At 51.3% G+C, this 22,932-nt stretch overlaps 1 protein-coding gene across 1 annotated transcript; it reads right to left on the bottom strand.

The window, feature by feature from the left end:
- Window positions 1-7,057: 7,057 nt before the first annotated feature.
- pogza (pogo transposable element derived with ZNF domain a) lies at window positions 7,058-22,144 on the bottom strand. Its single transcript, XM_047605673.1, is given in 25 exon segments — window positions 7,058-7,251; window positions 8,480-8,613; window positions 8,704-8,834; window positions 9,029-9,229; window positions 9,821-10,120; window positions 10,197-10,607; window positions 10,693-10,906; window positions 10,908-11,102; window positions 11,175-11,234; window positions 11,312-11,452; window positions 11,532-11,626; window positions 11,795-11,869; window positions 12,317-12,451; window positions 12,529-12,675; window positions 12,766-12,866; window positions 13,189-13,346; window positions 14,512-14,834; window positions 14,910-15,047; window positions 17,689-17,774; window positions 18,654-18,791; window positions 18,864-19,022; window positions 19,121-19,181; window positions 19,259-19,396; window positions 19,976-20,102; window positions 21,334-22,144. Coding segments are annotated over 24 exon segments (3,783 nt in total). The 5' UTR covers window positions 20,024-20,102; window positions 21,334-22,144.
- Window positions 22,145-22,932: the final 788 nt, after the last annotated feature.

The following is a 22,932-nucleotide window of genomic DNA, read 5'->3' as shown; positions in this document are numbered from 1 at the left end:
AGAACCAATGTTGAGCAACAGAGACGATCATTGAGACACAGAGGAGCCTGGAGCTGGATTCCTCTCATAATCAGATCAAAGAACCAATCAGAACACACACACACACACACACACACACACACACACACACACACACACACACACACACACACACTGACAGAGGGGCTGATGGGAACTGAGGGGGCTGAGACTTAATTGCTACCAAACAGGAAGTGACTCATCTCTAACAGCTGCTGTCAATCAAAGCTTCATCACAACAGAGGAAACAGAAAACAGCTGATTCACAGAGAGACCAGCTGTCAATCAAACAGAGGACAGAGGACAGAGGACAAGTGAGACCAGTCTGGACCTGTTGTGGTTTGTTGGACCAGAACCAGCTGAAAGGATCAGACAAACTACTGTCTATCATGGACAATCCATCTGATCTGGTCCACATAAAGGACCAGACTGATAATAACTGATAATAACTGATAATAACTGATAATGACTCCACGTTATTAATGATAACGGACGTCACTGAACCGTATTCATCAAATAAACTCTACATTTGTTCCTATGATAATTCTGTAAAACTTCAGTCGTATTTTAGTTTATCTTTCTTTTTACTTTCTTAACCTTCACAGGCCTCTCTGGTTCCTGGTCTCATGTCTGGTTCCTGGTCTCATGTCTGGTTCCTGGTCTCATGTCTGGTTCCTGGTCTCATATCTGGTTCCTGGTCTCATGTCTGGTTCCTGGTCTCATATCTGGTTCCTGGTTCCTGGTCTCATATCTGGTTCCTGGTCTCATGTCTGGTTCCTGGTCTCATGTCTGGTTCCTGGTCTCATATCTGGTTCCTGGTCTCATGTCTGGTTCCTGGTCTCATGTCTGGTTCCTGGTCTCATATCTGGTTCCTGGTCTCATGTCTGGTTCCTGGTCTCATATCTGGTTCCTGGTCTCATATCTGGTTCCTGGTCTCATGTCTGGTTCCTGGTCTCATATCTGGTTCCTGGTCTCATATCTGGTTCCTGGTCTCATGTCTGGTTCCTGGTCTCATATCTGGTTCCTGGTCTCATGTCTGGTTCCTGGTCCTTAAACTAATGTAAACATGTATTTGTCACATTAGAAACATCAGGACACTTGTTCTTCTTCATGGTTCCTGATAAACCAGTTCTACCTGCAGAGGGGGACCTTGTAGACCACATTAGACCCTGATCAGACCTGAGGATGTTTCCCCTGATGCACCATTAAAGTCTATTTCAGTCTAAGAGAAGATCGACTGTGAATAAGTGAGAGAAGAAGTTAGAAGAGAGGATGAAAGTAGCAGAAGACAAAGGAGGGAGTGACAGGAAGAGCCTGGGGGGTCAGTAACAGCGTGGGGGCGTTTGTTGGCGACGTCACATGATCTTCAGAGAGTCTCTACAAAAACCAGCTGTTCAGCACACACACAATAACACAATAACCCACACAGAAAGTATTAAAGCTAAATTGGGCCGCGTGTAGTTCAGGGACCGTCCGTTCGTTCAGCTCTGACTGATCAGCTGCTCACATCTGTCACAGCTGACCCGTTACCGTGACAACCACCATCACAGCCTGTCACACTGTGCTATTGATCCGCTGTTTGTTGTCGGACACATTTCATTTAAAGTGATGATCAATAAAGATTTGAACATTTAGACGTTTTCTAAATAGTGAAGACAGTGAAAACATCTGGCATCATTTAGGCTCAGAAAGAAACTAAAACATTTCATTTCTCTTTCAGCAGCAACAAGAACTTTACCCACAGGGGACGATAAGTCAAACTTAACTCAAACTTAATAAAAGTCAAACTTAACTCAAACTCAAACTTTATAAAAGTCAAACTTAACTAAACTCAAACTTTATAAAAGTCAAACTTAACTCAAACTTAATTAAACTCAAACTTTATAAAAGTCAAACTTTATAAAACTCAAACTTAAGTAAATTCAAATTTTATAAAAGTCAAAGTTTATAAAAGTCAAACTTAACTAAAGTCAAACTTAACTAAACTGAGTAAAGGTGAAATGTGAAACCAGAGTGAAGCAGTAAAAGTTTGTCCTCCACAGACGTTAAAGTCTGTTAAAGATGAACACATGAAGCATTCACAGAGACAGAGAAAGAGAAAGACCTCCAACATGGCCGCCGTACAGTACGGGGGGGGGGGGGGGGGGGTAAACATGTCAACTGGCTGTTAAACAATAAAATAAACTGAACAGAACAGGAAGTTAAGAGACTCACCAGCCGACAGCAGAAAAACTCCGAGGACATAAACTGAGAGAAACCTGAGACTGGACATGATTCACCCACAGAGCGAGAGAGAGAGAGAGAGAGAGAGAGAGAGAGAGAGAGAGAGAGAGAGAGACAGAGAGAGAGAGAGAGAGAATGGATGGATGACAAGAACAAACAGAACAGAGAGAAAGCAGAGAGAGGTGTGAGGGTCTGGACGACTGAGCTCTGAATGAAGATGAACCTAGAGAAAAGGGGAGGAGAGAGGAGGGAGGAGGAGGGGGAGGAGGAGGAGGGAGGAGGAGGGAGGAGGAGGAGGGAGGAGGAGGAGGGAGGAGGAGGAGGGAGGAGGGAGGAGGAGGGAGGAGGAGGAGGGAGGAGGAGGGAGGATGGAGGAGGAGGGAGGAGGAAGGAGGAGGGAGGCAGGGGGGAGGAGGGAGGAGGAGGGAGGCAGGGGGGAGGAGCAGGGGGGGTCTCCTGGTTTGTTGCCAGGTTTGTTCCCTGGTTGCCAAACATGAGCAGAATCAGATGTTGCTGCTACTGATCTGCTGCATTATTTGTACGTCTGCCAAAACATTAGGAACAGCAGCCAAGTCGTTCTGGTCTAAGTCGTGAGGTGGAGTCTGGTCTAAGTCGTGAGGTGGAGTCTGGTCTAAGTCGTGAGGTGGAGTCTGGTCTAAGAGGTGGAGTCTGGTCTAAGAGGTGGAGTCTGGTCTAAGGAGTCTGGTCTAAGTCGTGAGGTGGAGTCTGGTCTAAGTCGTGAGGTGGAGTCTGGTCTAAGTCGTGAGGTGGAGTCTGGTCTAAGGAGTCTGGTCTAAGTCGTGAGGTGGAGTCTGGTCTAAGTCGTGAGGTGGAGTCTGGTCTAAGTCGTGAGGTGGAGTCTGGTCTAAGGAGTCTGGTCTAAGTCGTGGAGTCTGGTCTAAGGAGTCTGGTCTAAGAGGTGGAGTCTGGTCTAAGGAGTCTGGTCTAAGAGGTGGAGTCTGGTCTAAGGAGTCTGGTCTAAGTCGTGAGGTGGAGTCTGGTCTAAGTCGTGAGGTGGAGTCTGGTCTAAGAGGTGGAGTCTGGTCTAAGAGGTGGAGTCTGGTCTAAGGAGTCTGGTCTAAGTCGTGAGGTGGAGTCTGGTCTAAGGAGTCTGGTCTAAGTCGTGAGGTGGAGTCTGGTCTAAGAGGTGGAGTCTGGTCTAAGAGGTGGAGTCTGGTCTAAGGAGTCTGGTCTAAGTCGTGAGGTGGAGATTCACCTGGAGGGTCCCTGTTAAACCGACTGTGTCAGAATATTAGGAACGCGTCAGTTCTACAGCACTTCGCTAACGTACCTAATGAAGTGGCCAGAGAGGCTTCGTTATTTATGTGTCTGTGACTGTTCATCATTCATTGTTTATTCCTCACTCTAAAAACTACAGTACCCATGATCCTCAGCTGCTGTTGCCATGAAAGAGCTAGAGATGCTAAGCAAAGCTAACTAGCAAAGCTAATTAACTGGTGATGTGCTGCCTGGATCCGATCAGTGGAAGCAGCTGATTGGTTGTCAGAGAGGTCACATGACTGTTTAAGGCCCAGACTGATGCTAACAGGCTAAAGACCTGAACTACCTCATAGCACCCGCTCCTCCACCTCCTCACTGAGACCTCCTCACCCCCCCCATGTCCTGGAGTCACTCCTCAGACCAGACTCCTCTAGGCTCAGCTAGGGCCTGGAGGAGGACCAGGAGGAGGACCAGGAGGACCAGGAGGACCAGGAGGAGGACCAGGAGGAGGACCAGGAGGAGGACCAGGAGGAGCAGAACGAGGACCAGGAGGAGGACCAGGAGGAGGACCAGGAGGAGGACCAGGAGGACCAGGAGGAGGACCAGGAGGAGCAGAACGAGGACCAGGAGGAGGACCAGGAGGACCAGGAGGAGGACCTGGAGGAGGACCAGGAGGACCAGGAGGACCAGGAGGAGGACCAGGAGGAGGACCAGGAGGAGGACCAGGAGGAGCAGAACGAGGACCAGGAGGAGGACCAGGAGGAGCAGAACGAGGACCAGAGGAGGAGGACCAGGAGGAGGAGGACCAGGAGGACCAGGAGGACCAGGAGGAGGACCAGGAGGAGCAGAACGAGGACCAGGAGGAGGACCAGGAGGAGCAGAACGAGGACCAGGAGGAGGACCAGGAGGAGGACCAGGAGGACCAGGAGGAGGACCAGGAGGAGGACCAGGAGGAGCAGAACGAGGACCAGGAGGAGGACCTGGGGGAGGACCTGGTCCGTGGGTCCTGGGGCTCGGAGCTGGTGTCTCATCGTCTATTGTTCCTCCACACACAGACTGGGCTGTGGTTCCGGTTCCCAGGCTGACGTTATGACCTAATATGGGCGTCAGGATGACGGCGCAGACTCAGCTTCCTGTGTCATTGTGTAGGCGATGGTCATCAACACGCTCACGACCTGCAGGTGTTGGTGTATTAATAGCTCTCACAGCGCTAAGCTAACAGTTTCCTCCAGCCCTGCTGCTAAGCTGCTAAGCTAACAGTTTCCTCCAGCCCTGCTGCTAAGCTGCTAAGCTAACAGTTTCCTCTAGTCCTGCTGCTAAGCTGCTAAGCTAACAGTTTCCTCCAGTCCTGCTACTAAGATGCTAAGCTAACAGTTTCCTCTAGTCCTGCTGCTAAGATGCTAAGCTAACAGTGCATCCTGTGTATCTTTGGTATTTGTCCACGGCCACTTACTGTCAGACTCATAGACCTGGACCCAGAGCTGGACTGGAAACCTGAGGTGATGAATGGGGACAGGACCGTCCCCTGTGCCCCCCCCACCCCCCATATCCAGGAAGACTGAGTGGTGTTAAAGCGCTGGATCCACACCAGCTCCAGGACCTTCAGGACGTGGGGGGCGAGTGGAACCGGTCTGAGGTCACATGGGACCATGGAGCCAATGTTCTACCAGAGTAATATCATTATTATCTGCTGACTGAACGTCTGCCTGACGACAAACTGGTGAATCTCATCTCTCATCTGCTTTTCTTTGGAGTTTCAGCCTCAGGTTAAACATGAAGTGTGGTTCCATCATTCATGTTCCCTGTAGTTTGTTCCTTTACTCTGTGTAACGTTTAATTCATTATTTATTAGTTCATCTAACCTAAATAACCCACCCCTCCCCCAGGGAGGAGGCCGTAATCTGGATTAATTCAGATTAAAAAGGCGCCGACGGTCTTTTCCTCTCTGATCACATGACTCCGGGAGGATTTGTGGGTTGTTATGAGGGATTTGGAGGTTTTATCTGTGGTTTTCAGATTTCCAGCTCAACAAAGCTGCTGCTGCTCTGAAGCTCTGAAAGAGACGTCCTCCTGTGAATAAACCTCTTCCTGCCGTTCACACCGAGCACAGACGCCATGCTGGGACCCATTCACTGCTCTAAGGAATGCTAACAGATGCTAACAGATGCTAATGGGTGCTAATGTTGTGGGTGGAGGAGTCACAGCTGGAACCTCCAGTCACATGACCAGGAAGTAACAGACGTCTGTGTTTTAATAACACTAATAACTTAATTAATCATTTAATTAGTGAAACAACGCTGAGAATCAGTGTGTTAATATAAACCATCACTCATACGTTTCCTTTACATTGTGACTGGAGGAATCACATACATGTCTGTAGTTTGATTTTCTCATGCTGTGTTCTCAGATGATTAATCCCTGGAGTCCCTGGAAACGGTCGGACTGGGAGCAGCTGCTGAAATGCATCGTGGGAAACGCGGTTTAACGGCTGAAAAGATAAATCCCTGTGATGATCTCACGATCAGTGAAACATCAACAAACAAGACGCCACACACACGTCCTGTTTGTAAAAACCCTCTGAGCCATAAAACATCTGGAGCCGCGCTCACACCCAACCACAGAAGAAGAAGGAGAAGAAGAAGAAGGAGAAGAAGAAGAAGAAGAAGAAGAAGAAGAAGAAGAAGAAGAAGAAGAAGAAGAAGAAGAAGATCACTTTATTGATCCCTGCAAGGAAATTATTTTGTCCAAGTCTCAAGCAAACAGAACATAAATGTGAGCTGACACAGACATAACAGAACCAGGACCAGATAGAACCAGGACCAGACAGAACCAGAACCAGATAGAACCAGGACTAGACAGAACCAGGACTAGACAGACCAGGACCAGAACCAGAAAGAACCAGGACCAGACAGAACCAGGACTAGTCAGAACTAGGACCAGAACCAGACAGAACCAGGACCAGACAGAACCAGGACCAGAACCAGATAAAACCAGGACTAGACAGACCAGGACCAGGATCAGACAGAACCAGGATCAGACAGAACCAGGACCAGAACCAGATAAAACCAGGACTAGACAGACCAGGACCAGGATCAGACAGAACCAGGACCAGTCAGACCAGGACCAGAACCAGAAAGAACCAGGAGAAGACAGAACCAGGACTAGACAGACCAGGAACCGGAACCAGATAGAACCAGCTCCATATAGAACCAGGACCAGATAGACCAGGACTAGACAGACCAGGACCAGTCAGACCAGGACCAGAACCAGAAAGAACCAGGACCAGACAGAACCAGGACTAGACAGACCAGGACCAGAACCAGGACCAGGACCAGACAGACCAGGACCAGAACCAGAAAGAACCAGGACCAGACAGAACCAGGACTAGACAGAACCAGGACCAGAACCAGACAGAACCAGGACCAGAACCAGATAAAACCAGGACTAGACAGACCAGGACCAGGATCAGACAGAACCAGGACCAGACAGGACCAGACAGAACAGAACCAGATAGAACCAGGACTAGTCAGAACCAGGACCAGACAGAACCTAGATGTAGAATCTGAATGAAACGTCCTCTGTTCTGCATCTGGATCTAAAGCTGGACACCAGAAGCTTCGTGGACTCTGTCCCCTGGTGTCTCTGATGAAGTGTCCACTGAGTCCAGAGCAGGGTCAGGGCTCCGGTGGGTCCTGGTGGGTCCTGGTGGGTCCGGTGGGTCCTGGTGGGTCCTGGTGGGTCCAGTGGGTCCTGGTGGGTCCTGGTGGGTCCTGGTGGGTCCAGTTGGTTCTGGTGGGTCCGGTGGGTCCAGTGGGTTCTGGTGAGTCCGGTACCGTAACCACTTCTTAACCCTCCAGTTATTATCTCTGAATCAAACGAACGCCTCTAAATCTCTGATTAACATCTTTTATTTGATTTAATGACGTTTCCTCATTTAATAGTAATAGTAAGTAGTTTAGTAGTATTACTATTAAACTAGTAGTTTAGTATAAATACTATTAAACTAGTAGTTTAGTAGTATTACTACATGTTACTGACTCTATGACCTGAGGAAAGATGAAGAACTAGTTTCTGATGATGCGTCTGTGTCTGTGTCTGTGGAGACGTTTTATTCACGTTATTTAATGTCAAACACCAGGTCAGGTTCTTCCAGCAGAAACCAGCTCTAAAAGGATTAATGTTCCTCTCCTGTAATCAGTGAACTATCTGTGAAGGTCCTTCTCAGTCAAACCAAAGTTCTATGACACATTTAGAACCTGAATCCGTAACGATCGGTGTCGTTCTCCATGTTTCCTCTCGGTGAATAAATGTCAGATTTATTTCACATATTCTCAGGAACGATCTTTGTTCCGAGTCTAAACTTAAACCAGGGACAGTGGAGGTCAAGTGGTCCTGAAGTTCTTCCCATCATGCATCTCCCAGCTGGCCCTGCATGTCCTGGGGGGTGGGGGGGTGGGGGGGTCGCTGCCTTGCCCCAGGGCATGCTGGGAAACAGATTCAGTTCTCATGCCTATATTTAACGGTGACAGCAGGGATCAGTGTGAACTAGTGTCTGATGAACGTTCAATCAGCAGATATTTGAACAGAGTCTGGTCCACGTGGAGAAGAACAACTTCCTGTCCAAGGACCAATCAAACGTCTCGACCCTGGGAGTGGGCGTGTCCCCGATCAGAAGGTTAAAGATCAGTTTGACTTGATTCAAACATTTCATTTTACTAAAAAAACATTTTTATTTGTTACAATAAAAAACTTCATTTACAGAGAAGACAGAGATGATCCCCCTCCTCCTCCCCCTCCTCCTCCTCCCCCTCCATCACTCCCCCTCCATCACTTCCCCCCCTCCTCCCCCCCCTCCATCACTTCCCCTCCCCCTCCTCCTCCCCCTCCATCACTTCCCCTCCCCCTCCTCCTCCTGCTCCATCACTCCCCCTCCTCCTCCTGCTCCATCACTCCTCCTCCTCCTCCTCCCCCTCCTCCTCCTGCTCCATCACTCCCCCTCCTCCTCCTCCCCCTCCTCCTCCTCCCCCTCCTCCTCCTCCTCCTCCTCCTCCTCTGGTCTCAGGAGGCTGGATCAGGGTCTTGGTCAGGTCTCTGATCATCCTCGCTGCCTCGTCTCCGTCTTGCTGCAGGTTCAAGGCTGAGCTGAACGACCTGAGGGGTTACCGTGGCAACAGAAACCGCTATTAACACCACTGAAGAAGAAACAGATGCTAATGTAGCTAGCTTCAGATGCTAACGAACCTCCGGAGGACCCCAGGGTCTGAATTGAGGGTGGAAGAGACTTCACTGAGCCAGCAGGCCAGAGTCAGGGCCAGCTGGTCCAGACCCAGACCATCCAGACCCCCCTGGGACACCAGCTGAGACCAGCGGGCCTGGAGACACAGGGACACACAGGGACAGGTGAGGGAGGGACAGGTGAGGGGGGGACAGGTGAGGGAGGGAAGGTGAGGAGGAGACAGATGAGGAGGGGACAGGTGAGGGGGGACAGGTGAGGGGGGACAGGTGAGGGGGAGACAGGTGAGGAGGGGACAGGTGAGGGAGGGACAGGTGAGGGGGGGACAGGTACCTGCAGGACGTTTCTGAGGACCAGCGTGACACAGACGTTGAACGGCTGCAGACGACAGCAACATCCTGACGGGATAAAGACGACGTCTGTGGAGACGGAGGACAACTGGTCCTTAAACTGGTCGTCCAGGTGACCTCGATGGACGTCCACCAACAGCAAAGACTCACTGCTACGCTGAGAGGACACATGGGGGCGCCACACCTGCAGGACACAGAGGACATCAGAGGACACTTTATGGACCAGTTCAAGACGACGTAGCATCAAGACTCTTCTCACTGAGTCTCTGTTTCTACTTCAGTAGAAACTTCAGACTGTAGATCAGGTTTTAACTCGTGTTTCTAGACCAAGTAAAACTAGACTGGTTCTAAATAACTGAGTCTTTTTCCTGAATATTGTCGTCATGTTTGGTTCATGGAGGAAAACGCTAGCAGGAGGAGAGAGCTAGCAGGAGGAAAACGCTAGCAAGAGGACAGAGCTAGCAGGAGGAGAGAGCTAGCAGGAGGAGAGAGCTAGCAGGAGGAGAGAGCTAGCAGGAGGACAGAGCTAGCAGGAGGACAGAGCTAGCAGGAGGAGAGAGCTAGCAAGAGAAGAGAGCTAGCAGGAGGAGGGAGCTAGCAAGAGAAGAGAGCTAGCAGGAGGAGAGAGCTAGCAGGAGGAAAACGCTAGCAAGAGGAGAGAGCTAGCAGGAGGAGAGAGCTAGCAGGAGGAGAGAGCTAGCCATTAGACTCTGGACTCCGGGTTAATGAAGACCAGGTTCAGGTGTGTGTCTCAGATCCAGCTTCTGGTCCAGACCTTGTGAATCCAGATGTGCAGCCGGTCCTGGTCTGTGAAGCCGTCCCCCCGAGCCTCCAGCAGCACGTTGTCAGGGAAACCCTCGGGGACATCTGCAGTTCCTCTGAAGAACAGCAGGGGGGGCAGGAAGGTGCCGTCAGACAGAGCCGTGAGGACGACGTCAAACAGGGGACGGTCCTCCGGGGAACCAAACATCTGGAAGGACAACAGGTCCTGGTGGGAGAACAGGGTCGGGTCCACGAAGACGGGAAACTCGTCCATGCAGCCCAGACAGCCCGGAGGAAGACCTCGACCCTGGAGCTGCAGGGGGACAGGGACAGATTAGAGGAGGGGGACAGGAGGGGGGGGACATGTGAGGGGACGGACACTGTCCTACCTGTGGACAGAGGGTCTGGATGAAGGACCGGCTGCTGTCCTGGATGCTACGGGGAAGCCGGCGGTGGATCTGGGTCTGGTTCAGACCGAGCTCGTGTCTCAGGAGGAAGTCCACGGCCCAGCTGTAGCAGTCCACCAGGGGGACGTCCTCTCCCAGGACAGCCCTCGACGTCCTCAGCAGGATGTCCTCGTCCAGGCTCAGCTGCTGCTCCCTGCGGCTCAGCACCCACTCCGCCATCTTGTCCGTCCTCCACCACCACCTGAGCTGGACCAGGCCCAGCTGGTGCTGCTCCGTCCAGGACAGGATCGTCCCCGGGGACACCAGCAGACGCTGGGACGCCTGAAAGACGCCATGACACAGAGAGGACAGGACAACAGACAGCTGGGGGATGGACAGGGGGCGGGGCCGAGGCTGGGGAGGAAGAATGACAATGACATCATCATCATCACCATCATCATCATCATCATCACAATCATCATCATCCTCATCTACTCACCTGTCCAGGTTGTGGGCGGGGCCCCAGGAACTTGATGGTCATGGCGGGGGGGCAGGGGAGGGGGGAGGGGGAGGTGAGGGCTTTGACTGACAGCTGGGAGGAGGAGTGATGGGAGGGGACGAGGTGGATGGGGATGAAGGCTCCGCCCCTCGATGCCACACTGAGAGGAAAACATCTGATCATTGAACAGGAAGTGATGTAAGAGCAGTTAGTGGTGGCCACAGGAAGAGGAGGAACTCTCAAACCTCTGCCTTTCACAATAAGAGCCCTCGGGTTTGATGTCAGGTTCCTGGGCCTGGTTCCTCTCGGTCAGGCAGGTGTGTCCTGGTCTCTCCATCAGGTGATTGGCCATCACGTCTCCTCTACAGGTGGACAGTGGACAGGACGCACACCTCAACGTCTGGGCCGCCCTGAAACACTCACAGGTTAGAGTCCACCGGTTCCACCGGTTCCACCGGTTCCACCGAGTAGTGATGAGTTACCTGGGCTGGTTCTGGAACATGGTCTGGTACTGGGGGTTTCTCCTGCAGGTGGCGTGATTACTGCGGAGACAATGACTGGTCAGAACAGAGGACAGAGACGGGAGCAGCTGAGACCTGAACCCGGAGTGTGGACAGACTTGATCATGTGGTTGGCGTAGGAGGTGGAGCAGCAGGTCAGGAACCTGCAGAGCGAACAGTGGACCAGAGACGGGAAGTGAGCGCTGAAGTCATCGAAGGGGTTGAGACACTCGAGACATCTCTGAGGGGGTAGACAGACCCTGGAACACAGAGACAGCGCCCCCTGCTGTTAACGAGCTGCATCATCAGCTGAACAGGTGAGGACAGAGACGCTCGTACCTGTCAGGTGAGAGGCTGGACAGCAGCGTCCCCAGACTCTCCACCGGCTTCCTCTTAGGAGCCTGTCTGACGGGAGGGGGGGCAACATCCACCACCTGGAAAAACAACACAGAAGAAGAAGAGGGCTCACTTCCTGTTAGCTAAATGCTAACTATGCTAAACCACAATGCACCATATGCCTCATGTCTGCGTTTAAAAAATGAACTGGAACAATCTTTATCCTGCTCTGATTGGTCAGAAGCTGCTGACTCCGCCCCTTTTACCTTGCAGGGGGCGCTGGTCTTCAGACTAGCTTCACCTTCCGACCCCGGAACCACCGAGTACGTCCTGACAGTCACCTGGAGACGCACAAACAGGGGGAGCTGTAAGGAGGTGTACAGGTGGGAGGGTGAACAGGTGAACAGGTGAGGAGGTGAACAGGTGAGGGGGTGTACAGGTGAGGGGGTGTACAGGTGGGAAGGTGAACAGGTGAGGACGTGAACAGGTGGGAGGGTGAACAGGTGAGGAGGGTGAGGGTGTGAACAGGTGAGGAGGTGAACAGGTGGGAGGGTGAACAGGTGAGGGGGTGAACAGGTGAGGGGGTGAACAGGTGGGAGGGTGAACAGGTGAGGAGGGTGAGGGTGTGAACAGGTGAGGGGGTGAACAGGTGAGGGGGTGAACAGGTGAGGGGGTGAACAGGTGGGAGGGTGAACAGGTGAGGAGGTGAACTGGTGAGGGGGTGAACAGGTGAGGGGGTGAGGGTGTGAACAGGTGAGGAGGTGTACAGGTGAGATGTACATCTGTACCTTGGTGCCAGGCTTGAGGCCACGGAGCTGGGGGGGGCTGACATGCGTCCTGTGATGCAGCGCTCGGTGTTCAGCTCGTTCTTTCACGTACAGGAAGTGAAGACGACACTTGTCACAGCTGAGAACGTGTTTCCTCTGAAAGAGACGCAGTGAAGCCAGATCAGAGCGAGACATCACAGGTGCGGGGGCACCTGGCCTGGGGGAGGGCGTACCTGGTGGCGGGCGAAGTGCTGCTGGTAGCAGGTGTAACTGCGCAGTACTCTGAAGCAGTACTGACACAGCAGGTGTCGGGTGTCGGCATGAACATTGTGGAAGTGAGACCAGACGTCTGAGTAGAAGGACGACCTGAAGTCACACACCTGCAGGCAGAGAGCAGGGCTCAGTGAACACAGGTTAAAGCAGGTTAAAGCAGCCACAGGTGGGGGGGGGGGTTTGGTGCCCAGTCTCACCTGGCAGGCGTAGGGCATCTCTCCGGGTTTGTGGGTGGTCTTCATGTGCCAGAGGAAGGTCGGCTCAGAGTCGAAGGCCACTTCACAGATCCTACAGGTCACTGCCCAGAACACAGCACAGCTCATTAATAAACATGATGGCAGAGCCCCGCCCCCACAGCTCATTAATAAACATGATGGCAGAGCCCCGCCCCCAGCTCATTAATAAACATGAGGAGGGCAGAGCCCCACCCCCACAGCTCATTAATAAACACGAGGAGGGCAGAGCCCCGCCCCCACAGCCCATTAATAAACATGATGAGGGCAGAGCCCCGCCCCCACAGCTCATTATAAACAGGATGAGGACAGAGCCCCGCCCCCACAGCTCATTAATAAACATGATGAGGGCAGAGCCCCGCCCCCACAGTCATAACTGACTCTCACCTGTGGACTCGCGCTGACTGTGGACCACCTGTAGGTGGCACTGCAGCTGGAGCGGAGACGGGAAGCGACGGAAACAGTGAGGACAGGAGGACGCCCCCTCCGTCCCTCCGTCCTGCAGAGACATCACGGACACATGGTGCTGCATGTGATTCATCAACCTGGAAACAGACGACTGCGTCTTTAGTTCCTGATGCTCGTGGTCCAGTTTATTCTCGTGGGGACGGATCAACCCTCCTCAGGCTCTCAGTGAAATACTTTCTACACTTCAACTCCACAGCGTTATTGTAGGACAGAAGACAACTGTTTTACTCCTAATGTCCCCGAGTTAAACCCAGATCAATGAATGTCTCATATCTGGTTCCTGGTCTCACATCTGGTCTCTTCTTCATGGTTCCTGATAAACCAGATCAGAGGGGGGACCTTGTAGACCACATTAGACCCTGATTAGACCTGAGGATGTTTCCTGGATCTTCTCTGATTGGCTCAATGAAAACCACATGACACTAACCTCACTGAGAGGAACCAGGAACCACGTTACCTCCTATGGTTCCTGGTTCCTGTAGAGGGTTAACCACTGTTCAGGTGTGTGATCAGACCAGGCTAGACTAGACTGGACTATAGACCAGGTCAGGTTAGACTAGACTGGACTATAGACCAGGTCAGACTAGACTAGACTGGACTATAGACCAGGTTAGGTTAGACTAGACTGTACTATAGACCAGGTTAGGTTAGACTGGACTATAGACCAGGTTAGGTTAGACTGGACTATAGACCAGGTTAGGCTAGACTGGACTATAGACCAGGTCAGACTAGACTAGACTGGACTATAGACCAGGTCAGATTAGACTAGACTGGACTATAGACCAGGTTAGGTTAGACTAGACTGGACTATAGACCAGGTCAGACTAGACTAGACTGGACTATAGACCAGGTTAGGTTAGACTAGACTGGACTATAGACCAGGTCAGACTAGACTAGACTGGACTATAGACCAGGTTAGGTTAGACTAGACTGGACTATAGACCAGGTTAGACTAGACTAGACTGGACTATAGACCAGGTTAGACTAGACTAGACTGGACTATAGACCAGGTTCAGGTTAGGTTAGACTAGACTGGACTATAGACCAGGTTAGACTAGACTGGACTATAGACCAGGTTAGACTAGACTGGACTATAGACCAGGTTAGGTTAGACTAGACTGGACTATAGACCAGGTTAGGTTAGACTGGACTGGACTATAGACCAGGTTAGGTTAGACTGGACTATAGACCAGGTCAGACTAGACTAGACTGTACTATAGACCAGGTCAGACTGGGTCGTACTTGATGTTGTTGCGCAGCCTCTTGGGGCAGTGGATGCACTGGTACGGGCCGCTGTGCTTCCCCTCCTGCAGACCGGTTCTCATGGTTCCCGGAGCAGAACCGTAGTAGAAGTCCTCCACCAGTATCACCAGTTTCCCCTGAGGCTGGTCGGGAGGAGGTCCGGACTGAGGCTGGTCGGGAGGAGGTCCGGACTGAGGCTGGTCGGGAGGAGGTCCGGACTGGTCCTGCTGCCGTGGGCTACAGGCAGGGGAGGGGGGGGCGGGGGGGGCGGGGCTGGAGAACTGGTCCGAGAGACTCCTCTGAACGGGCGAAGCGCTTTTAATCTGAAGGAGAAAGATGGAGGTCAGAGGAGGCGTGGTGACTCCGCCCACTGGTGAGAGAGGAGCCAATGAACTCACAGCACAGAGTCCTGGTCGACTCCTGGAGGATTTACTCTGAGAGTCTCTGCTAGTCCGCCTCCTGTCTCTGCTCCTCACGGGTCTGGTTCTCCTCCTCCTCAGGTTCTTCAGACTGTCAGCGAGGGCAGGGCTGCACATCTGGAGGAGGAGGAGGAGGAGGTGAGGAGGAGGTGAGGAGGAAGAGGAGGAGGAGGTGAGGAGGAGGTGAGGAGGAGGTGAGGAGGAAGAGGAGGAGGAGGAGGTGAGGAGGAGGAGGAGGTGAGGAGGAAGAGGAGGAGGAGGAGGTGAGGAGGAGGTGAGAGGAGGGGGAGTGAGGAGGGAGGAGGAGGATGAGGAGGAGGAGGAGGAGGAGGTGAGGAGGAGGATGAGGAGGAGGTGAGGAGGAGGAGGAGGAGGAGGAGGTGAGGAGGAGGAGGAGGAGTAGGAGGTGAGGAGGGGGAGGAGGAGGTGAGGAGGAGGAGGAGGTGAGGAGGAGGTGAGGAGGAAGAGGAGGAGGAGGAAGAGGAGGAGGAGGAAGAGGAGGAGGTGAGGAGGAAGAGGAGGAGGAGGTGAGGAGGAGGAGGAGGTGAGGAGGAGGTGAGGAAGAGGAGGAGGTGAGGAGGAAGAGGAGGAGGAGGTGAGGAGGAGGAAGAGGAGGAGGAGGTGAGGAGGAAGAGGAGGAGGAGGTGAGGAGGAGGAGGTGAGGAGGTGGTGAGGAGGAGGTGAGGAGGAGGAGGAGGTGGAGGAGGAAGAGGAGGTGAGGAGGAGGAGGTGAGGAGGAGGAGGAGGAGGAGGAGGAGGAGGAGGAGAGGAGGAGGAGGAGAGGAGGAAGAGGAGGTGAGGAGGAGGAGGAGGAAGAGGAGGTGAGGAGGAGGAGGAGGAGGAGGAGGAGGTGAGGAGGAGGAGGAGGAGGAGGTGAGGAGGAGGTGAGGAGGAGAGGAGGAGGAGGAGGTGAGGAGGAGGTGAGGAGGAGGAGGAGGTGGAGGAGGAGGAGGAGGTGAGGAGGAGGAGGTGAGGAGGAGGAGGAGAGGAGGAGCGTGATGAGGAGGAGGAGGAGGAGGAGGAAGAGGAGGAGGAGGAGAGGAGGAGGAGGAGAGGAGCGTGATGAGGAGGAGGAGGAGGATGAGGAGGGTGAGGAGGAGGAGGTGAGGAGGAGGAGGAGGTGGGGAGGACGAGGAGGAGGAAGAGGAGGAGGAGGTGAGGAGGAAGAGGAGGAGGAGGAGGAGGAGGAGAGGAGGAGGATGAGGAGGAGGAGGATGAGGAGGAGGTGAGGAGGAGGAGGAGGAGGAGGTGAGGAGGAAGAGGAGGTGAGGAGGAGGTGAGGAGGAGGAGGAGGAGGAGGGGAGGAGGAGGTGAGGAGGAGGAGGAGGTGGAGGTGAGGAGGAGGAGGAGGTGGAGGTGAGGAGGTGGTGAGGAGGAGGTGAGGAGGAGGAGGAGGAGCGTGATGAGGAGGAGGAGGATGAGGAGGAGGTGGAGGAGGAGGAGGAGAGGAGGAGCGTGATGAGGAGGAGGAGGAGGTGGAGGTGAGGAGGTGGTGAGGAGGAGGTGAGGAGGTGAGGAGGTGGAGGAGGAGGAGGAGGAGGAGAGGAGGAGGAGGAGAGGAGGAGCGTGATGAGGAGGAGGAGGAGGTGAGGAGGAGGAGGAGGTGGGGAGGAGGAGGAAGAGGAGGAGGAGGTGAGGAGGAAGAGGAGGAGGAGGTGGAGGAGGAGGAGGAGGAGAGGAGGAGGAGCGTGATGAGGAGGAGGAGGATGAGGAGAAGGAGAGGAGGATCGTGATGAGGAGGAGGAGGTGAGGAGGAAGAGGAGGAGGAGGAGGAGGTGGAGGTGAGGAGGTGGAGGAGGGAGAGGAGGAGGAGGAGGAGGAGGAGGAGAGAGGAGGAGGAGGAGGAGGAGGAGGAGGTGGTGAGGAGGAGGAGGAGGAGAAGGAGGAGGAGGAGGTGATGAGGAGGAGGAGGTGAGGAGGAGGTGAGGAGGAGGTGGTGAGGAGGAGGAGGATGAGGAGGATGAGGTGAGGAGGAGGAGAAGGAGGTGAAGAGGAAGAGGAGGAGGAGGTGAGGAGGAGGTGGTGAGGAGGAGGAGGATGAGGAGGATGAGGTGAGGAGGAGGAGAAGGAGGTGAAGAGGAAGAGGAGGAGGAGGAGGAGGAGGTGGTGAGGAGGAGGAGGAGGTGAGAGGAGAGGAGGAGGAGGAGGAGGAGGAGGAGGTGAAGAGGAAGAGGAGGAGGAGGAGGATGAGGTGAGGAGGAGGAGGAGGTGAGGAGGAGGAGGAGGTGAGGAGGAGGAGGAGGAGGAGGAGGAGAGGAGGAGGAGGAGGAGAGGAGGAGCGTGATGAGGAGGAGGAGGAGGAGGATGAGGTGAGGAGGAGGAGGAGGTGAGGAGGTGGAGGAGGAAGAGGAGGAGGAGGAGGGAGGAGGAGGGAGGAGGAGGAGGGAGGAGGGGGTGAGGAGGAGGAGGAGGTGAGGAGGAGGTGGTGAGGAGGAGGAGGTGAGGAGAAGGAGAGGAGGATCGTGATGAGGAGGAGGAGGATGAGGAGGAGGTGGTGAGGAGGAGGAGGAGGAGGAGGTGAAGAGGAAGAGGAGGAGGATGAGGTGAGGAGGAGGAGAAGGAGAGGAGGAGCGTGATGAGGAGGAGGAGGAGGAGGAGGAGAGGAGAGGAGGAGGAGGATGAGGAGGAGGTGGTGAGGAGGAGGAGGAGGAGGAGGAGGAGGTGAAGAGGAAGAGGAGGAGGAGGAGGAGAGGAGGAGCGTGATGAGGAGGATGAGGAGGAGTGTGATGATGTCACAGTGGGAGGAGTCAGGACTTACACACATGAACCCTCGTAGCTCCGTGATGAGTTTGAACTGAGACCTGCATGCGACACAGTTGGGGGGGCAGACGGGGCCGAGTTCACCTGAGGAGGAACCAGCACCTGAGTCAGACTCTGGGATTATGATGCAATATGTGATTAATAAGATCAGGTTTTATCCTTTTATCAGTGAGGACAGAACGTCTCTGTCTCTGTCTCTGTCTCACACTAACTAACTTCAGTCCAACTCTACGTCCACCTACAGAGACACTGTCCAGCATCTCGTCAATTAACTCAACGTCCTCTCATGTCAGACATGAATGAAAATTCAATTAACTGTTCAGCCCTACACCTGAGTCTACACCTGAACCTGAGTCTGAGTCTACACCTGAACCTGAGTCTGAGTCTACACCTGAACCTGAGTCTACACCTGAACCTGAGTCTGAGTCTACACCTGAACCTGAGTCTACACCTGAACCTGGTCTACACCTGAACCTGAGTCTGAGTCTACACCTGAACCTGAGTCTGAGTCTACACCTGAACCTGAACCTGAGTCTACACCTGAACCTGAGTCTGAGTCTACACCTGAACCTGAGTCTACACGTGAACCTGGTCTACACCTGAACCTGAGTCTACACCTGAACCTGAGTCTGAGTCTACACCTGAACCTGGTCTACACCTGAGTCTACACCTGAACCTGAGTCTGAGTCTACACCTGAACCTGAGTCTACACCTGAACCTGAGTCTGAGTCTACACCTGAACCTGAGTCTGGTCTACACCTGAGCCTGAGTTTACACCTGAACCTGAGTCTGGTCTACACCTGAACCTGAGTCTGGTCTACACCTGAACCTGAGTCTACACCTGAACCTGAGTCTACACCTGAACCTGAGTCTGGTCTACACCTGAGCCTGAGTCGGCCATCTTGTTTTGGTGCTGAGGCCTCAGCTCCTCCAGACTCTGGTTCTACTGCTGGAGAATCAAACCTTTGCGGAGCAGCTTGAGGGGCGTCCCCCGTCCTCCGCTGGGGGGGGGTCTGGTCCTCTGTGGGGCTGGGGCGCTGGATCTGAACTTCACATTGTGGTCGCTGAGAACCTTCTGAGCTGCTTCACCTGAGACCACACCTGGAACAGAGACTGGGTTTAGAAGTCAGAAGGACAGACAGCGTCCTCACCTGGGGAGGGCGTGGCCAGCACCTGTGATGATGGGGGTGGGCTCTGGGTCCCCATGAGGTGGGGGGGGGGGCTGGGTTCCTGCAGGACTGTGGAGGGTCAGGGTGACGGGGATCTGGACCGTGGTGAAGCCACTGGCTGAACCTCCTGGATGAGAGCACAGCTTCAGCTCCACAGCGCCCCCTACAGGAGGAGGGACGCTTCATTTACTTCCTTTTCTTTGCACTAAAACTAAAATGTTTGACCCCCCAGGTGTGATGCTGCACCTGAACTGGACTCACCTCCAGGAGGGGCGGGGACCGGCCGGCCATTGACCATGAAGCCCAGAGCAGCACCTGCTGACTGAAGACAGAATGACCCCGGATCAGTGGCTGATCAGGGACACGGGACCGGATCCAGAACCACGGTTTGATTCTTACCTTCACTGAGCTACGGGCTGGGGGGGGGCTGCAGCTCTGGGCTGGAGGGGCCGGGATGGGGAGGATCCTGACTGGACGAGAGTCCACTTCCTCCGCCATCAGACTGACGGCAACCTGGACCCACACCTGGACCCACACCTGGACCCACAAGTCCAACACAACTGATCACATGTTTCACTGACTCAGTCCTGAACACCTTCACAACTACTACATCTATCTATCTATCTATCTATCTATCTATCTATCTATCTATCTATCTATCTATCTATCTATCATCCATCCATCTATTTTACGTCGGCCATTAACCAAAACCACATCCCTGCAGTGTCAAAACTTCTTCTGTTTTAATGGCTGATGTCAAAGCTGCTAAAATCCCAGAGGAAGAAGAATAAGATGATGATGCAGAGATGAAGGTATTACTCAGTAACTAGTGTGATGTGGATGTTTGTAGGAGGTGAACTAATCTCAGGTCAAAGGCTGCAGCCAAACAACAACAAACACTGACACTGCAGCGTTTAGAAGAAGAGAAAAGTTTCCTGGAGCCTGATCTTCCAGAGAGAGTCAGGGAGTTTATGGCAGCGCTGGAGGACCAGAACATTTGTGGAGCAGAGAACATAAATGTACGAGCTCCTCTCTCCACATTAACTCTGACTGGAAGAAAGATTAATCGCCTGAATCTTTATTCCTGATGTCATCGTCTGTGTTTGAAACTCTAACCTTCCCCCTCGTGTCTCTCTGATGACGGAGACCACGTTTCCTCCTCATCCTCCACACAATCCTTCATCGGGTCAGAACCTCCTCCTCTGGTTTCAGTCTCCACCTCCATCATCGTCATCGTCAGCTCCTGCAGGAAAACATCCAGAACATTTCACATCAGTCTGTCAGACTCGCAGCGTTTTATTTTAACTGACACTTGAACCAAAATGGATTGTGTGATGTTTTAGCGTAGTTTCACAGAATTACGATGAAGAATAAATGAATCCTCCTCCAACGATTCCAACAACATTTAATCAAAGGACATGATATTTACGACGACTCTTCTGTCCATCACGTTAACCTCCTACAAGATCTGATCTGATCCCAACAGAGACACTCCAGACAAACTGGCTCCAGTTTAAGCATTTGTAAAGTTGCTTCCAAGCAAATATGTTGTATTTATGTTTATTTATAATTTATTGATGTTAAAATAGATTCAAATGTTTCTGAAGGTTTAGTTCAGTCCAACAAATATAAACACAATAAATCATAAATTATTTTCCCCCAAAAGTCTCTGATCCGAATGAAAAGCTAGTAACACCTGCACTAGAATAAATGAATGACATTGTTCCTTCATGATAATTAATGATAAATCTCAGCTACCTGGCTTCCAAAACATAAAGATATTCAGTTCAGTGCTTTAATCTTAATGTCCAAAGAGCTGGAAACTAGACAGTTTATCATCTAACTACAGAAATATTAAAATAATTACGTCAGACAGTTAAAGCTAATATATAAACCTAATAATATCCATTTATTCTCCTCAGGCCTGAGTCAGTAACTCACACCTTAGACTTTGCTTCGTTTTTGTTTGTTTTTTTACAGTGATTTCTTTTTCTTTTTTCCACAAATAATCACTAAACTTACTTCTCACCTTCTCTGTAGCGTCATACTGCTAGCCGTTAGCTCGATGCTAACTAATCTATCTGGAATACTTTCTTTTAACACGGCTTTAATAAATAACTGATGTGTCTTAACTTATTTAATTACTGGGTTGTTGATAAGTTAACTCACTTAGATCTGAACAAGAAGCCGTAGCTCGATAGGCTAAGCTAGCAGGATAAAGTACAACTAAAAGCCAAGCTAAACCTCATTATCTTCACAGAACATGGTACGAGTTAAATATTCCTGAGTTTTACCTTAACCTTCCCTTTAACAAAACGTGAGGATGTATAAATAAACTCAGAGTAGTGACTTGTGCTCCATTAGCATAAAGCTAACCGTGCTAACTATTTAACTACTAGCCGAGGAGCTAACTCACTGACTTCATTAACTTTGCATAATTATCGCTTTAAGAATTATGTGACACGTGCGCTTACCTTATCTGGACCTTTAATGTGTTAACTAAATATTTATTCCGCCAAAATTCTGTTTTTAAACGACATGTTTTTCGTAATATTCTCTGAATCTGTGTTCTTTTACAGACATGAGCTGCTAGCAGCTTGCACCGAGCACACGTCTGAGCCGCTGCCTTCTCATATCCCTCCGCAACCGCTCTGTATCTACGGCACTACATTCCAGCGCGGCGGAGGAATACCTTCTAGCAACAGTCACCGTGTTATTACACTATTGTCTTGTTAAATGTTAAAATTCCACCGTCTCGTCTCTGAATAATAGTTGACGGGAATGAAATACGACGTTCATGTTAAAATTAGTGTTGGTGCTGAAGCGAGTCTCATGTCCATGTGTTCGCTAACAGTGATTAGCATGCTAAAGCAGGTCTCTCAATTCTCATTTCAATAAGTTCACACGCTCCCTCGCCACTCATGACATTTCTCACACACAGAGGCGATAAAACTCGCTGCATTAGTAACATAAACTGTGCATTAGAAAGATTAGTAATCTTCTGTGAACAGATGACAGACTGCTCTGCCTGAATGAACAACCGATCAGCCAATCAGAAAATATCAGCCACCTATCAGCCAATCAGAAAATAGTGTTTCTCGTTGCCAGGTAGGATAGCAGCGGCGTAACCTCGCCTGCCACAAACGCTCTTTACTTTTTTCTTTGTTCTGAAAGTCGTAAATAAAACAATTTCTTTCGTTTAAATGAATTGATCCGATTAGTACACATGTATATTATCTTCGAACACACGTCACCCTCGCACCGCTCAAAAATAAAAAATATTTACAAAATCTCACTTCATGCTAAGTACAAAGCCGGAGAGCCCAGGTGATTAGCGTGCTAATGCTAACACGGGAACGTCCGCTCCACGCCGATAAACATTTTTGTGTTAAAATATTGAAAACATTACGACTGTGAAACAAACTGCTCGACGAAAGAGACTAGAGCGAACATCCGAGGTCATTTTGAGCAGCCATGACAGTGAAACCATGCTAACAATAGGCTAGCCAGTGCTAGCCAGTGCTAGCTCCTGCTACAGTTTGTAGCATAATGATCTGACGTCAGTTTGTACATTTAATGCGCACGGTGTGTGAAATAATGCGCTGTTTGGAGTTTAATTGTAGAGCACCTTTAAATATGTTGTGTTATAATCCCTTTAGCTTCCTCTTGGGAACAGCTAGTAAACCAGAGCTAGCTAACTGTTTTTATATTTTTACATTTTTCTACTTTCAGTGACAGAAAATTAACAACAAATCAACAAACCTCTGTGGCCATAAGCTAACGGCTAGTTAACAACATCAAATTTAGTCTTTTTAAATTGAACAAACTCATTACTATAGTTATATAACATGTCTATCACACAATTCTTTATCGGATAATACTGATAATACTCAGCCAGTTACACAGATAGATTATTATATAATTAATCATGTTCACACATTCATGCACTGACGTTATAAGAACTATCAGAATATGATGGGACCACCAGGCTTTAATACAAACCAGCAACAGATGTAGATGTGTTACCTTTAATTAATATATATATATATATATATATATATATATATATATAT

The sequence above is a fragment of the Mugil cephalus genome, chromosome 14, assembly GCF_022458985.1.
Source record: "Mugil cephalus isolate CIBA_MC_2020 chromosome 14, CIBA_Mcephalus_1.1, whole genome shotgun sequence".
Lineage (NCBI taxonomy): Eukaryota > Metazoa > Chordata > Actinopteri > Mugiliformes > Mugilidae > Mugil > Mugil cephalus.
The sequence above is the reverse complement of the archived record's forward strand: the minus strand, read 5'-3'. Positions and strand labels throughout refer to the sequence as shown.